This window comes from Artemia franciscana, chromosome 8, assembly GCF_032884065.1.
Source record: "Artemia franciscana chromosome 8, ASM3288406v1, whole genome shotgun sequence".
NCBI classification, from domain to species: domain Eukaryota; kingdom Metazoa; phylum Arthropoda; class Branchiopoda; order Anostraca; family Artemiidae; genus Artemia; species Artemia franciscana.
The window spans coordinates 7,723,086-7,740,033 of record NC_088870.1 but is presented as its reverse complement, the minus strand read 5'-3'; the positions used below and the strand labels follow the sequence as shown (position 1 = coordinate 7,740,033).

The 16,948-nt window shown below is 33.0% G+C and overlaps 1 protein-coding gene across 1 annotated transcript in view; it reads left to right on the top strand.

The window, feature by feature from the left end:
- The first annotated feature begins 3,623 nt into the window (after positions 1 to 3,623).
- LOC136030601 (E2F-associated phosphoprotein-like) overlaps positions 3,624 to 16,948 on the top strand; it is a 60,437-nt gene continuing 47,112 nt past the window's right edge. Inside the window, exons 1-4 of the mRNA XM_065709670.1 lie at positions 3,624 to 3,732; positions 8,649 to 8,723; positions 11,188 to 11,255; positions 13,335 to 13,535. Coding sequence (XP_065565742.1) covers positions 8,668 to 8,723; positions 11,188 to 11,255; positions 13,335 to 13,535 — 325 coding nt within the window. The 5' untranslated portion in view covers positions 3,624 to 3,732; positions 8,649 to 8,667. The remainder of the gene's footprint in view (positions 3,733 to 8,648; positions 8,724 to 11,187; positions 11,256 to 13,334; positions 13,536 to 16,948) is intronic.

Below are 16,948 nucleotides of genomic sequence, written 5' to 3'. Positions count from 1 at the left end.
AAAGTTAACTCTAACTCTGTTTTGGGGAGGGGATTGACTTCAAAGTTAGGATTGCTGCAAATGTCAAACATCATTACATATACCTTGCAATACATTTAGGCTGTATTGTTTTACGTCAATAAGCCACTTACTCTAACCTACTCCACCAAATATATACAATGCTACTCTTTGGATCTTTGATAGATGATAGCAATAGACGAAATAGACAGTTCTTATTGAATTTCTGTATTATCAATAGAAAAATTCGCGAATCGAAAAGAAAGACATTTTTCCTAGGCTCGTAGATACTTCCATCGACATTAAATAAATCTACTTGAGTTGGGTTGGGTTTTTCGTTTTATTTACTATGTTTTATGGCACAGATAAAGGAATAGTATTGCGAGTACCTCTTGAGATTTCATAAGTCCTTCATTTGCAAAGAAATTGGAGCTTATCAATGGCTCCTTTCATAATAGTAATATTACAAATTGGTATATATTTCGTATAGTTAAATTTGAATGAACATAAAACATATACATTTTTTAAACGTTAATAAATAAACTCTTAATTCGGTAATTTTTTTCAATCCGTTTATTTGAAAAAGATTATTAAGTTAACACGCGCTTTGAAAACATCGCAGGATTTATTGTTTCATTGTTGTAGTTCATTATCGAGAAAAAAGCTCGATAAATAATGCTTAAATTAAGCTCCTTAAAATAAACAACTACTTCAAATAAAATCCTGTCATGGTAAAAAAAAAAAACGACCAAAGACAGGATTAAGCCTGAAAAGAAACAAAAATAAGCTGTACATTGTTCTTCCTCTTAGAACTGATAGTAGAAAAATAAGAAGACATCACCTCGTTAAGCTGGGAATGTGAAGAATTTTCTATAGTTAGGACTTGGGAAAAAAGTTGTTCCCTGGTTTCTCTGACATCTCCTATGTCATCTAATTTTTAACTAGAGCACCATTTTCGCTGTGGTACCATGCAGTAGCTTTACATATATATTGTCAGTGGTACAAAAAGAGGATGTTGCCCCTCATATGGCACCGTTCAACTCAGGCTTCTTAGCAAAAGCTAGGCAGTTATTTTTATTGATTGTCTTAAAGGTTACACATAATAACGATCAGATTTTAATTTGCATTTGCCTCTACGAAAAAAAAACTCCTTGACTTTGGCTCTTTGTGAATGCAAACCAATTTCTTTTGTATTTATCATAAACGTGAAAAAATGTTTTTTTGTTGTTGTTTTTGCTCGGGAATAAAGAATAAAATTAATTTTGAGAGGGCTTGTTTTTAGCAGTTTTCTTAAAGGCTTAGGTTTCAAGTCTTTTCTGAATCTAATTTTTTTCGGAACTTGTCTTTATTTTTCATGGTAAAAAATGCTGTTGTAACATATCCTTGAAAAGTTTACGTCGCAAAGGCATAACGAAAATTAGTTTATTAAGGTAAATGGTCTTTTTAATCTGAAGCAAAACTAGATAGGATGACCTTTTAACAGAGAGCAATTTGTGATACTGAATCAAAATTGAATGGTCATAAAATATGAACCAATAATTGTCATATCATACGAACCACTTGTGTATAAAATACAAAATTATTCATTTTTAACCCTAAAAAATAAAAATAAAAATGCAAATAATATTTTTTTAAATTACTCGCAGTCTTCATTATATCAAACGGTCTGTGGCAACAAGCTGTATGTACCGAGTGATTTGATAACAATAGATATAACAAGAAGAATCGAATATTCAAGTTGATTCGAAAAATATGAAGCTCATCAGGTTTAATGGTACCCATTAAAAGTTACGAGTCAGTGAAAATTCGTCCTATGCTTGACAGAGGGAAAACAGCACAAATAGTGATGATAATGAAAATCACACCATCATATTCAGCATATCAGATAACACCTACTTTAGAAGTTTCAAGGTCCTATTTACAAAAATTCGGAATTTTACGTTTTTGAACAAAAAAACAAAACACGGATTGCTTCTTTATTTTGTTTTCTCCAGGGGTGACCGTCTCGAACCAGTGATGCTATAAGATAAGGAAACGGCTCACATCTCTTTGAGGCAAAAAAAGAATTTTTTGGCACAATATATTCAACTTCTTCGCAAAGCTGTTTTAAAGCGTAAATAAAAGTGGACTTGCCCTTATCAGAAGTAGAGTACTTTTGAAACTCCATTTGAAAGGCCATTTCTTGAGCATATCTAAATATTTTGACTCTCTTGACAAGCTAAATTCTGCTTCAAGTTTGACATCTTTCATTGCACCATTCTGCTGCTACTTTAGGCATTGTTTGCATTAAAGAGCTTGAAAAAGAGAGTGCAACAAAACTTGAGTTGGCTTTTACTACGTGGGCTGTAAAAGAGAACCCCTCGATCAGCATCATTGACACCCTATCAAAAATTTTGATACAAAGTGCAAACAATTCATCAGCTTTTCGACTTATGGTGTGTGGCCATACCAAATCAACAGCATTAATCAAAAATGTGGTAGGAAAAGTAAGGAAAGTTGAGCTTGTTAATATTTTAACACAAACAAAATTCTTAAATATTTTTGATGTGTCCACAGACCTAACCAAAGCAATTTTCTAGTCACCATAACGCACAATTTCTCCCAAAGGCAAGGGAAACCATTTAATCAGTTTTTTTTTTCAATACCAGTGGTGACTAGTGGTACAGCCAATGGTCTAAGAAAAACTTGATAATTGAACAGATTAAATACAAGACATTCCTACAAAAAAAAATAATGACAGATTTGATTTATCTCTTGATTTGAATCACCAATTTTGATTTGATATCATTTGGACAATGACAGATTCATATTTCGCCTTGTATAATGTGTACTGTCATTTAGGTCTAGTATATGTTTTGGGTTTTGCACGCAAAATGACTGTCGGTAAAAAGTTAGTAATTCAATCTGTTTCGGTGGGCTAGTAGAATTACACGGTCTATAGCTTTTGTATTAGTTACCAAAATTTTTATTTTGTAGGATACCTCCAAAATACAGTATTTAGATGACGAACCAGAGCACTGATCTCACCCAAGGAACCAGAGAAATAAGATTTATTACTGTTTATCTAATATTCAAGCTTAGGCTTCACCCACAACAATTTTCCAAAGGTAAAGTAAATTTATAAGAAATCGGCACCACCATTTAAGTATTCTTTTTTTCAAAGCTAAAGCTTACCATTAAGGGTACCAACTGCGACACTAAAATCAGAAACGCTAAAAATTAATCAAGATTTGATTTGGGGATGAAAAAGGAGTATCATGGTTATTTGTTTCAACATAAATACAGTTAAAAGCAAAAAAACGAAACATTATGCAAAGTAAAAGGTAAAATAGTAGGTAAGTAAACAAAAGGGACCTTTTTTATGTCCAGAAAACAATTTTAGATCAAAATTTCCGGTTTTTGTTGAAATTCTGTCTTTCGGTATTTTTCTTCTTGAAGCAGAAGACAGACATGGAAAACATTATACCTCACCTTAATGTGTCCAACACTTTTTATTGTTGTATACCCTATAACTATTCACAATTGATTTTCTTGGTGATTTTGATAAAATGTTTTAGATTTTGTGATTTTTCTGGTAAAAAGCTGATGTATTTTAATGTATGCTTGCAACACTGTTTTTACTTTCTAGCTATTTATCTGAATAAGCAATAATTTTAAACTAGGCGCATGTTGTTCTTGCGAAATATATACTTATCTTACAAAATTGTTGTCGAGAGAAGAAAACCTGAGTGACTGGTATTTTTGAAACAAAATTTTATTCATTAAAGATTTTTTCTAATTAAGTCATGGAAATTACTATAGATCAGGTCACTTGTTAATTTACAGGTTTAGGCCTAAAGTAGCTTATAATATATATGAACTATAGACCACTGAAAGGGATAATGTAAGACAATTGGGTAAAATTATATTTCAAATATTTTTCACTATTGTGGAAAAGGGTAAGGTTAGAAAAATGAAACTCCCAGCAATAAATCCAGGGCCAAAATATATTCTGGGAAGGTGCTGCCAAGCTTCTATGTTAACCCTTTTCTGATTTATAAGTCTAAGAAATTTGCCTACTTGGCAGGTCTGTACCTATCGAAATATTGACAAAAAGAACATTTTACCTTAATTTTTAGTTATCACTTACCTGTTATTTGAGTGGAATTATAAGCCATATCAATGTTTTCTATCAAAATTTAGGAAATGTATTTGCATATTCTTATAACCCAATAATTGGGATTGAGCAAAGTTGTAAAGCTGATAACAGTTTTTGCATTTCATTTAATCAGAAGATTTATTTGCCAGGTTTCACTTTTAAAGCACAACAATTTTTAAAGGTCATCAGAGTTCATGACTTTCTAGAGAAAGATTGAGTGAAGGTAGGTAGGCTATTTCAAGATACCTTCCTAGACATACTGTAGTCTATTGACCCATTTTTGAAAGTTTCATTTTCTTAACCTCTTTTCAAGATAGTGAACATTAGCTAAACTAGAATTTTACTAATAATTTTTTATTAGATGGCTAATCACCACTTCAATGCTTAAATTGCTATAAATTGTAGGTAAATGTTTAGAGCACTTAGAAATGCTAATTCTAGAAGTGCATTCATTTTTAATCTTCCTAAAATACTCTTTCAACAAACTAAAAATGTATAAAATGGGCAGTGTTTTGAAGCTGAGAGAAATATTGGGGCTGTCCAATATGAATAGAATTATATTTTAAATACTATTTCCAATCATCACTGCTAATTTCTGTTTAGTAGTAAGTTGAAAGATAATTGAAAAACTTGCATATCCATTAATGACAATTATCCATCTTTCAACACCCAGCCTCTTTCCTACCCAGCAAACCCATGAATCACAGCAATTAGGTAAAACATTTATGCTCTATTGATTTTAAGGAATACCTTCTGACACAATGGCAACACAGTTTTTCACCTCAAGATTAAACTTGTTTTAAAAGATTCTTTGGCTACAGGAAGACCTTGGTGAAACAAATTTGGTTGAATAGTAATTCTTACAAGTGACTATTAGGCTACCTATTAAGCAAAGTAAACTAGTCCATGAGCCCTTCAGGCAGCAGGGCAAGGTCTCTATTCTGATAGGTTTAATTGTTGGTTCATATTTATGACCTAGTTTTTGTTTGCTTTTTTGGGCTTCAACAAACACTCAATTATAGGTTGTCAAGTTAAATTAATTTTTATTGAGACCATTTGGTAAAATTTCAGCTTAAGGACTACTTATTACATTAGAAAACAGGCTTAGTTATCACAGCAATTAGGTAAAACATTTATGCTCTATTGATTTTAAGGAATACCTTCTGACACAATGGCAACATAGTTTTTCACCTCAAGATTAAACTTGTTTTAAAAGATTCTTTGGCTACAGTAAACTAGTCCATGAGCCCTTCAGGCAGCAGGGCAAGGTCTCTATTCTGATAGGTTTAATTGTTGGTTCATATTTATGACCTAGTTTTTGTTTGCTTTTTCAGGCTTCAGGCTGAATAATTTTTCAATAAATGTAAAATACAGACCTCACCCTGCTGCCCATGGGGCTCATGGACTAATTTACTTTGCTCTATAGGTAATAGTTACTTGCAAGAATCATTATTCAACCAAATTAGTTTTGCCAAGGTCTTCCTACAGCCAAAAAATTTCTTAAAACAAGTTTAATCTTGAGGTGAAAAACTGTGTAATTGCCATTGCATCAGAAGACATTTGTTAAAATAAACAGAGCATAAATGTTGTATTTAACTAATCACTCTGATTCAAGGGTTTGCTGGGTAGTTTGAACCTGAAAGCAAGAGTGGATAATTACCATTAGTGGTTATGCAAGTTTTTTAATCATCTTTCTACTTACAACTATACAGAAATTACCAGTGATGATTAGAAGATAGTATTTAAAATATAATTTCATTCATATTGTACAACCCCAACATTTCTCTTGACTTCAAAACCCTCCCACTTTACACATTATTAGTTTGCCCCATGAAGTAAGAGGGCCAACCAGAAATGGATGTGCTTCTAGAATTAGCATTTCTAATTGCTCTAAACTAAATATTTACCAAATTGTACAGCATACCAGCTAAAAATTAGATTGCTTGCACTGTTTGTTTATGTGCAAAGGGTAGATAACCCAGAAGCACTAACAACAACAAACATTCAATTATAGGTTGTCAAGTTAAATTAATTTTTATTGAGACCATTTGGTAAAATTTCAGCTTAAGGACTACTTATTACATTAAAAAACAGGCTTAGTTATCATTGAATTAAATTTTCAGGGCAAAATTGTAGTGTAGAGGCTTTTTGCTATCTTTGAAAGGAGTGGAGTCATGCAAATAAAATTCTTAGGAATATATTCTTTAAAAATTTCCTGAGAATATATTTTGAAGTACCTATCTCAACTCTTTCTCCATCCAAAGGGAAGATGGCTTTTATTAATCTTTGTGTTACAAAAGTAAAACCTTGCAAAATAGCCTAGATCTTCTGCTCAAAACTAGAAATTTAGAAATTTACAATTTCAGAAATGAATCCAGGGCCCAAAATAAATCCTGGGAAGGTATTATAAAGTTACTAGGTTATGTCTATCCTTTTCTTATTTCTTTGGCTTTGAGAATAAGGTAAATTTTCCAATAAACAGAGTATTAAGATAGCTGAGAAATAAATGTAGTGTTAGAAGTATTTACAGTATCTACATTAGAAATACCTTTAGAGCATCTACATTGACAAGTATAGTACTGAGAAATCTAAATTTACTTTGTTTGTGTTGATAGCCTAGTGCTGGGATGGTCACAAAGATCTTTTTGATATATTTACTTCTATCCAAAAAGAAGAATCTCAGTTTATTTAGTTCACATGAAGATTAAGTTATTTGTATGATTTGTTGCTCTGGTTGAAAATGGGCCTGTTGGCTATCTTCTAGTATTAATTTATATTTAATGATATTGACATTTTGATATTTATCTATAAATCCTAGGCTAGCTGCTACTTTAGCATTACTGTTATGATATTCTATCTTTGTTGCTGTGTTTATCTTTGTACTGTAGTGTTATTTGTTATTTTATCTTTGTTTAGTCCTAGTTTTTTGAGCTCATATCCCCATGGACCTAGTCAAATATATACATGTATATGCAAAAAATAAAATGATAAGAATCAGAATTTCATTCTGGAACTAAATATAATGTTGGTTTGTGTTGGATATAAACCATACCCCCCCCCCCAAATATGCAAATATATAGCCTAAATATACACTAAATTTCCTGATCAAAGAAATATTGAGATAGCTCAGAAATTGACAAAGGCCTACCTTTGTCCCAACTCTGGTTTATAGAAGAAGACAGGGTGATGCCATTCTGGTTCATAAACTTACTAATCCAAAGGCACTTCCTGATCTTCTTCCTCTGGTGTCTCAGGACTCTTGTACAAGGGGACATGACTTACAGTTATCCAGGCATTTCTCCTCAAAGTGGCAACATGCCCATTTTCTTACCAACCACGTTGCAAACCTCTAGAACAAATTACTGCCAGATACCATTGCTGCCCAAACCACAGACAGCTTTAAGAACCATCTTGACAACAAATGGTCAACAAAAGAATGGAAGTATAACTGGGAAGCACTCAAATTATCAACATCAAATCATTAGTCAAGTGTACTTATTCAACTATGTGTCATGTATTATTTACTCTTGAGTTTCTACAAGGAAAAATCCTTAGATTGCTCCAAGCTGCAATTTAAGGTAATTTAGATTAGAATTACATCCTGAAATATAACATTCATTTGTGTTGAGATTAAACTTCACTTTCTGAGTCTAGAGGTATCCTGGTTTTATAGCTATCTCAATATTCTGTTATTGGGACAATTTCATGAAGATTGCACACATAACATGTTTGCCTGTCTAAATTGACCCATCTATATTGTAATAAAGAACATTTTGCTTTAATTTTAAGTTTTAATCTCTTTTTCAGTAGCTTTTGTTTTTAAAAATGTAATTCCTGTTATATCAGTAGAGTTTTATTCCATATCAAGGGTTTTTGTTCTTGAATTTAAGAAATATATTCATAGATCTGTAAAACCTTATAAATTGAGACTAGGCAAAGGTATCAGGCTCAAAACACTTTTCTTGTGCCTAATTTGAGGAGACAATCTATCTTGCAAGGTTTTACAGTAAAATTTTAGTTGAAGGCCTTCTTGCTATTTTAGAAAGAAGTTGAGTTGGGTAAATGAAATGTTTTGGGAACAAATCCAGAGCCTAGAATATAACCTAGGAAGGTAATTCCAGGCTAGCTTATCTATCCAATTCTTGTTTCTTGGGTGTTAATGATTACTAAGGCCTACTTGACAGCTTTGAAAAAGATATCAAGGGCTTACCAATTCAAGAGCATATCTAAATTTTGAAGAAAAAAAAACTTTTTACTTTAATTTTGTATTTCCAAACCTTTTTCATTGGCTCAAATTTTTGAGAATCTAATTGCTAGGATTTTAAGTCATACTAATGATGTTTCACTAAATTTAAGAAATAGCCTATATTTACTATATTATGAGTCAAGATTAACAAAGATATTTTAGTAAAACTGTGTTTGTTTTCGATTTTTCAGTTTTTATTGACAATTATTTTGTAATGATTTTATGCTTTCTTTTCTATAATTATTGAATCATCTGAACTACTTTTAGAAGTTAAAAAATTCTGAAGATGTCTGATGAGGAAGATTTTATGGAGGGCATCAGTGATGAAGAGCCAGCCCTAAGGTAAGCTCATGTGTTTATAGGTACACCAATAAATCTAGATTACAAAGAGAAGATAAGTGAAAATCCTGCTCTAAAAGATCATCCAAGAATCCCAAGGAAAGCATGAGAAAATATATATTAAAGAAATTCTTAGAATACCTGAAGATTTTAAAAGTACTATAAAATGTAGCTCAGTATTTAAATATAAGAGTATTTGATCCATCACTGGAAATGCATCAATGACAACTAAAGGTCCTAATAGCTCCAAACAGGAACCTCAATGCCAAAAGCTCAGCCCACTGAAAAATCAACCCATTTAAATTTCATGCAGCTTTAGGACAGGGATCACCTCAAAACACTGATAGCTTAGTAAAGGCAGCTCAACAATGTTCATAATTTTATTTTGGATTGATGTTGAGACATTAGGTGAAACGTGGATTTGCAGGAGGAAAATGAGGATTAAATTGATGTACATGGGGGAGGGCTGATGTTGAGTATGGGGACAGTGTGGTTTTTGTAATTGCTGCATGTCTGAACATAATTGCAAATGAACCTGCTAATAACACCAAATAAAGCTATGCCAATTAAAACTGAAGCAAAATTAAACAAACATTGTTTCAACAAAGAACAATATCAGCAATGTGGCACTTCTATGTGAAATTCTTGGCAAGCTCTAAACTGCTATACATGATATAAACTGCTATAATTTGCTGGGACTTTAAGGAAGCAATATCAATAGGTAGCCTACTTATTATTGCTAATTTGGTCTTTTTTTTTTTTTTTTTTTTTTGCTGATGCTATGACAATAAAATCACAATTTTCAAATATAAATTGTTTTCAGTAAAGATAAATGACGTTTTGGTCTTTTCAAGGCTTAAGAATGGTCAGTCCTACTCCTGTTTGGGGTAGTTTCTGTTCATTTTAAGCTTGGCTGGATTATTTATTATAAATTATGTTCATTTAGGTTTCATTTATATTATCAATGGGATTTATGTTTGTTTTAAGCTTCAATTATTATTTGACTTTATATCTGCTTTATTGTAGTTCTTTACTTTTCTTTGAGAAGCTTATTTTTGTGGGAAATATTTTTCAATTAACAAGTAAGAAAAGGAAAAGCAATCTCATCTAAATTTCAGTAAAAAAAACAACAAAGCTCCTGGTAGTGCTGCCCCCCCCCCCCTCCTGAGAAATCTAGTGGCAGTAATCAGAATGTCCCTCCCCCAAACCATCTTATGTGTCAGAAAGTGTGGGAGTTCAATCTTTAACTTTATGCAAAAAAAAGAATCCGTAAAATAAGAGCCATCCTAGTCGAGTGATAAGCATGCTAAACTTGAAATCATGAAAACTAAGGTTTGAGTCCATGTATCACTTGTTATTTGGTTTTCAATGGGGGTCAATTATGTGACTGTGTAAGCTCAGCCGGAGTCAACTCAGCTCTCAATGGGTACTTAAAGAAATTGGGGAGAAAATACAGAAAGTGTTGGATGATTTGCCCCCGACCATGCATTGCACTCCCATCCCAAGGGTGGAAAATCAGGATATTAGTACCTGTGCTGTGCAGACACTTTGTCAGCAAGCACAAAAATTAAAAAAAAGATACAATAAAAGAGGAGCTATCACCCTGCATCCCCCACATTACAGACTTAGTCTAAAAATATATCTGGGACTGAAGGGAGATTAGAGATTAATTTTTACTTCACTCCCCCAACCTCCTTCTATTTTCATCAGAGGATTCATGGGAAGACTAGAAATTTTGGCATAAAAGTAACTTTTATAAGCTTCAGGAGTTCGCCTACCTTCTCCACCTACACAAATATCTGTTGTCTCTCCTATATAATAGCTGTTGCACCATTTTACTCAGGTAAATATTTTTTTAAGCCCACAGCTCTTAGCTTTTAATCTCAAACTTAATTTAATCTTATGTATTTAGAATCACCATTAAGAGCTGATTCTTTTGATGTCTACACCATTATAAAACGTTGCTTTACAATTTCAACTACTATTAGTACGAATTGCTACTCACTTACAGTTATTATCACAAATTGTTAGGTATCTGCCCCTTAAATTAAAGTATATGATTCATATAATCTAATTAAATTTTTCTCCTATTTAGACTGGTTTAATATTGAATTTAGTACTTTCATGAAAACAATATGATTTTTAAAAAAAAGTGTATTTAGAGTCATCGTTTTATTGCTCAAAAACCAACAATTAAGCATAAACAAAGGTATAGCTGATACTTGAGTGTAAAAGTATACAGATGGAGACTTCTGAGCCCTAGCTTGACTGAGACCCTAAGACTGGGCCTCTAAGGTAATTTTATAGTGTATAACAAGTTTCTGTATTAAGCCAATTAAACGGTGAAAATGGTTGTAGAAGACAAAAGGGTGTCTTTTTGGGTTGGAGGCTGTCAAAAGAAATTGCAGGGGTCTGTTTTTCTTGGTGGCCATGGATTTTTGTTTTAATATAAAGCTTGTGTTTCTAGTTCAAGTGAAGAAGAAGAAGAGCTAAGACGCCACTTAGATTTGTTTATTGAGAAAAGCTCCCGTCAAAGTGAGTTCTCTCTTGTTCTAGTTCTGTTTATAACCAGCTGATGTACTCTTATTCTAATTTTTGAGGATTGGAATTTACGCCCTCTGTAAGAAGATGCTGTAACGAAAACCATAAAATGGGGGGATGGGGTTTGAGTACCAGCCCCCCTCCTCTGGATTTTAAGATGAATTATTTTACTATCGATTTCTGTTTTTTTGTACATAAACATAAATTGAAAGTAAATTTCTGCATAAAAATGTAAACATATTGATTGGATTTTCAACAAAACAAATTAATTTGGCATTCCAGTTCGTTTTTGATCTAGATTGGCTTAGAATGCTTGTCTTCCTTGTTTTGAAGATACTTGTTAGTATCCATCAGCTTAATAAGTTGTATTATTGTATTTTTAGATTTTACAAAAAAAAATTGTTGATGTTAGTCCATTGTTGAATTCCTGTGTACCCAATGCATCAAACTTGTCCTAAGGCCAAATCTAAGAATAGTTATTCCCTAGGGTAGGGGCGTTAATAGAAGGAAAATGGTAGAAAGACCGATCAGTGTTGGAGCTCAAAACATGTGACTTCGATAACTAGACGAAACCTTTGCCTTTATACCACCTGTGAAACCAGGGAATTTTTCTTGCTTTTTACTGTAGACTTTAAGGGATGCTTCTAGCACAAGCTTAACCAGTTACCGCCACGTGTTTCAAATATGAAAAGTTGATAGATCCTTTTTGTGACAGAGGCTACATCATTAAAAAATAAACAGTTATACTTGTCATATGAACTAATTGCACATAAAATGGATATGCCTATATAGGTGATATATGATATTTGTCTTCGAAAGTTATATTTTATAATAAAACCACATGATTCACGATGGCCTTTGTACATATCCAACAAGAAACATTATCCTATAATATATGAAATATACAAATAGGCATACGACCTTTAATGTGAATGATATATGTTTTTAGAACTACTGTACTGTTACATCGATGGAATCTAAGCTGTGCATCCTACGTGTGCTTACTGTCCACAGAGATGATGGCAGACTTTTGTCTGTCAGGCAATCTTAGCGTGTCAGTCTCAGGCTTACCCTTGCAGTCAGGTATTTCTGGTTGTACAAGGTAAAGAACTACTGTACTGTTACATCGATGGAATCTAAGCTGTGCCTCCTACGTGTGCTCACTGTCCTCAGAGATGATGGCAGACTTTTGTCTGTCAGGCAATCTTAGCGTGTCAGTCTCAGGCTTACCCTTGCAGTCAGGTATTTCTGGTTGTACAACGTAAAGAACTACTGTACTGTTACATCGATGGAATCTAAGCTGTGCCTCCTACGTGTGCTCACTGTCCTCAGAGATGATGGCAGACTTTTGTCTGTCAGGCAATCTTAGCGTGTCAGTCTCAGGCTTACCCTTGCAGTCAGGTATTTCTGGTCGTACAAGGTAAAGAACTACTGTACTGTTACATCGATGGAATCTAAGCTGTGCCTCCTACGTGTGCTCACTGTCCTCACAGATGATGGCAGACTTTTGTCTGTCAGGCAATCTTAGCGTGTCAGTCTCAGGCTTACCCTTGCAGTCAGGTATTTCTGGTTGTACAAGGTAAAGAACTTAGTACGACCTATGAGAAAGTTGTATCAAATTCTATATTAGAAGAAATTAAATTCTTAAAAAGGGTATCCTTTAAAAAAAAAGGATTTTCCATTGTTGCTTCTTCTTGTTAAAAAAAATAAATACTAATCAATTAATATTGTTGATAGGCGGTGGGCCTGGGTTTTGAAAAAAAATGGCTAAAAATGGCTAAATTTCATAATATGAGAAAATCATGAGATTTTAAAGAAAGTCAAGTCCCTCTCCCTGTTTATGAGCCTGTTGGATTAATATTGAAAGAGCTTTTTCAATTTATAATACGGATAATTCGACTGAGCAGTACTAGTTGGACTTAAATCTTGAATGCCTGCTGAATTATAATAAAAGAATGCACTTCCACTGTTGCGGTGAAAAATAAAATTAAAGCAAAATTTAAAATTTTAGAAATGGTATATTCTTATCATGGTGTATTCCTGTGAAATGAAGTAATTTTTCGTCCCTTCTAGAAAAAGAGAAGAAATCCACATTTGAAGATGAGATGAGTTCGGAGCTTGACAAACGATTTGTGGAATTTCAAAAACTTCCAGGAGCTAAAAGTGTGGTGCCTGAAGATGGCTCCACTATTACAAATCCTGAAGGGAAAAAATTTTATAGTGATCTCTACTATGACACGGACAGTGAAGAAGAAATGGAAACTGGGAAACCAAGTAACTATAGATTTAGTATTTAATCATTTTTATTGTGTTTTTTTCTTTTAATAACATATATCATGATATCAGGCGCATCGTGGGTACCTCATATACTACCTGTCCTTACCCCAGTTTAATCACTTGATTTTATACATATGTTTTACTTTAACCTTTGGCTGGAAGAATTATTCAATGGTTTTCAGCCTGTGACAGACTAGGCTATTTCAGGCAGATGGCTCTGGATACAGAGGTACAGATAACATTGGTACTAGATAAGAGGTACCTCTTTACAGAGGTACAGGGTAAGAAATGAGGAAATGGCCACAAGGAAATGAGTAGGCATGTTTATTTGAATAAAATGACTGAAGCCATATAAAACCTTGTTAAAAAGAGGAGTTGATCTCTGATGTTGCTATTTCCTGACGCTGGATTTATGTTGAGTGACGTAATACTTTGAATTGAAGGGTTGCTGCCAGCTGTCTAGAGTAGAAAGATTTTAAAAGCAAAAAAAGTAAAACAACAGGAAATTTTTAAGACGAGAAACATCCTCAAACAAATATCTCAGCCCTATATCCAAGGGCCGTCCTCAGCAAAACATATATAGGCCTAAATAAAATAAAACTTAATTTTTATTTTATTGCGGAAAGTTTTTATGATGGAAAGGCAGTGCGGTTTTCTTCGCCATTTGCAGAAGGATCTGATCCGATCGAGATGGATGCTTCAAGAAAGATGAATCCTAAGGAGATGGAGTTCATCTACTGTCTGGCATCTTCATCTCTAAAGTATGTGTAGGGGCGAGGGCACAGTTCCTTAGATTTCAGTATAAGCAGTGAAGACGCCAATAGGGTATCTAAAAAAGCTTCAAAAATTCATAATAATTGGGTGTTTCTTATTCTCTTTTTTCTAATCTAGAATATCCCAAGATACCAATTTTACCAAATAAAAAAATTTGGAGCCGCTTCCGAGAGAAAATACATAAATATATATACAATTATATATGTGTAAGTATATACGTATATTAGCGCTGCAATAATTGGAGTGTTTATAACTCGGTATTTCCAAATTTTATACTTAAATCTAATAATAAAAAATCATGTTGAAATAAAACCTTTTGTTATGATGTTAAAGTCTGTTTTATCAGTGGAACATGTATGGAGACAATAAAAAGGGTTTTTGCGCTAAAAATAGCCTCAGCTGACGTCACGATAACAAGAGTGCTGGGGTGAGCAGAAGGAGGTCTCTTTGGGATATAGTTGTGAGGGCCAAAGGCTTCAGTGGTTGGAAGAAGGAAACAAAAATAGAGGAAGCTGGATGTTTGGCTGCTCTTCACCATTTATTATTCCAAGTATTTGTTTAGATTTGATAAATAACACATTTTTTTTTTATTGTTTAGATCTGTCAAAGTGCTTCTAAACCTTCGATCGTATTTCTGATCAAAATAATCATAAAATTTAAATGGTTTCAGCCAAACCCTGGAAAAAACCTTAATTGATTCTCATTTTGCTGCAGAAATTTTCGCAGAAAATTCGTAAACGGAATTTTTTTATGACTAATTTTTTTTTTAATCAAAACTACTTTCTTTGGTCGTAAAACAATGGCTGCTAGCCTGCTTGGACGATTTTCTTATCCCAAAGCTTAATTTGGGAAAACCAATTAAAACAAGTACTTAAAAATTTGAATAAAAGAATGACATCAAAAATAATTTTGTGTTGACTCAATTATTTCTTGTTTACCTCTATTGTTAAAAAAAATAGGTTACAAGATAAAAACGTTAGTCCAAAGGATGTCAGATGTTTATTTTTTGTTCTTTGTCAAATCATTCTTATATGCTTTGTTTGTTATTAGATCGCTTATATATTTGATCTAATGTAGACTCTTACAAAATATATCAATCAAGGGAAAAAATTATTGATCAAGCATGTCTTTTTATGAACATACTAGCGTTGCCAAAGCTTTGAAATAAACTGTACCAGATTTCCGACTAAGATTGTACCGTGAGAGATTAATCCGACTTGAATAGCAGTTTAAAAATTTGCCTTAACAAGAAGAAAGTTTTCGATAAATTAAAACTTGAACAGATACGCGAGTCTGGAAGGAACGAGTAAAACCCAATGTACGGAAAATTCTTAATGTACCAAAACAATTCCAATCGTACTGTATTTATCCCTGAATTGTGCCTAATCTGTACAATTGTATGGCGTCAGCAATGCTGGCGAGGAATTCCAATTTTCATATCTTCTTCTCCTTTAGATTTTAATGTCAATATACCCGATTGATTCTTAAATATTCCTCTTGAACTCACTTTCAAATGATGCAATTAAGCTGGGATTTCACTTACGATTACACGTATTTTAGTTGAACAAGTTTTAAGCTTAATCAATGGAATTTTATGTTACTGTTCTTTGCTCTTTTGGTAGATTTTCGCTTTTCTAAAACTAGCTTTCTGATAATTTTAAGCCTGTCATAATGTTCGATGGGTTATATGGCTTAAATATTTGTTTTTTGGGACGCAACGGTAGAAATTGGTCCTTTCCTTTGGCTGGATATTTTCCTTAAATAATAAGTGCAGTAGAATTTTAGATTTACGTCTTAATGTCCTCTCCTCATACTCTACGACCACACTTTCGACGCAATAAACACTGAATATTTTCAACAAAACAACTAAAAATACTTTCGTAACTTTCGTCAGCAAAATACAGCACCTTCTTTTACAGCCTTTTTTAGAAATTGCGCTATTTTTCCTATACTAAAAGCTTTTTATAGGGTAGTTTGTAATTATGAACTACGAAATATTTGGAGTCAGAATAGTAAGCAAATTTCTGTGGTGCATACTCGTCAAAATTCTTTGCTATTATTATTATTATTATTATTTTCTATTTATAAGGGTTGCTCTTTGCTCTTTTTTTTACCATGAACTGCCTTATATTAACATACGGTAGTCTTAGGTAGTACCTTAGTGTTAGATTGGTATTAAAAAATGATGAAAAGCATTTTTTGGTGTTCGATCACTAAACTGTTATTTTGGAGGCCAATGAATAATTTCCTCTGAAGGATTAAACTAACTGAAAATTATTTGGGTTCTGTAAAGGTTTTAAGGAACAGACTTGACACCTTATGCTGAGTAACCAAAAAAGGGGACACGTCACTACTATTCATATAGAGATATGATTTTCCTTGTTGTCCAAGACGGAGGACTGTCAACCTGTAACTAAGGGTTTTCGATAATTGTAATTTCGACGGGGCACCTTTTATTTTAACTTCAATCAGGTTTCAGGCTTTTTTTTCGGATATTTTTTTATTAATGGCATTTTCAATGAAATACCACAAACAGATATTTTTCAATGAAAATTCGTCAAACAAATATTTTTCAAAATATAAAGTTGTTGAGAGGGACAAAAAATACTGGTGCCAATCTCTTCCCCCCCCCCCAT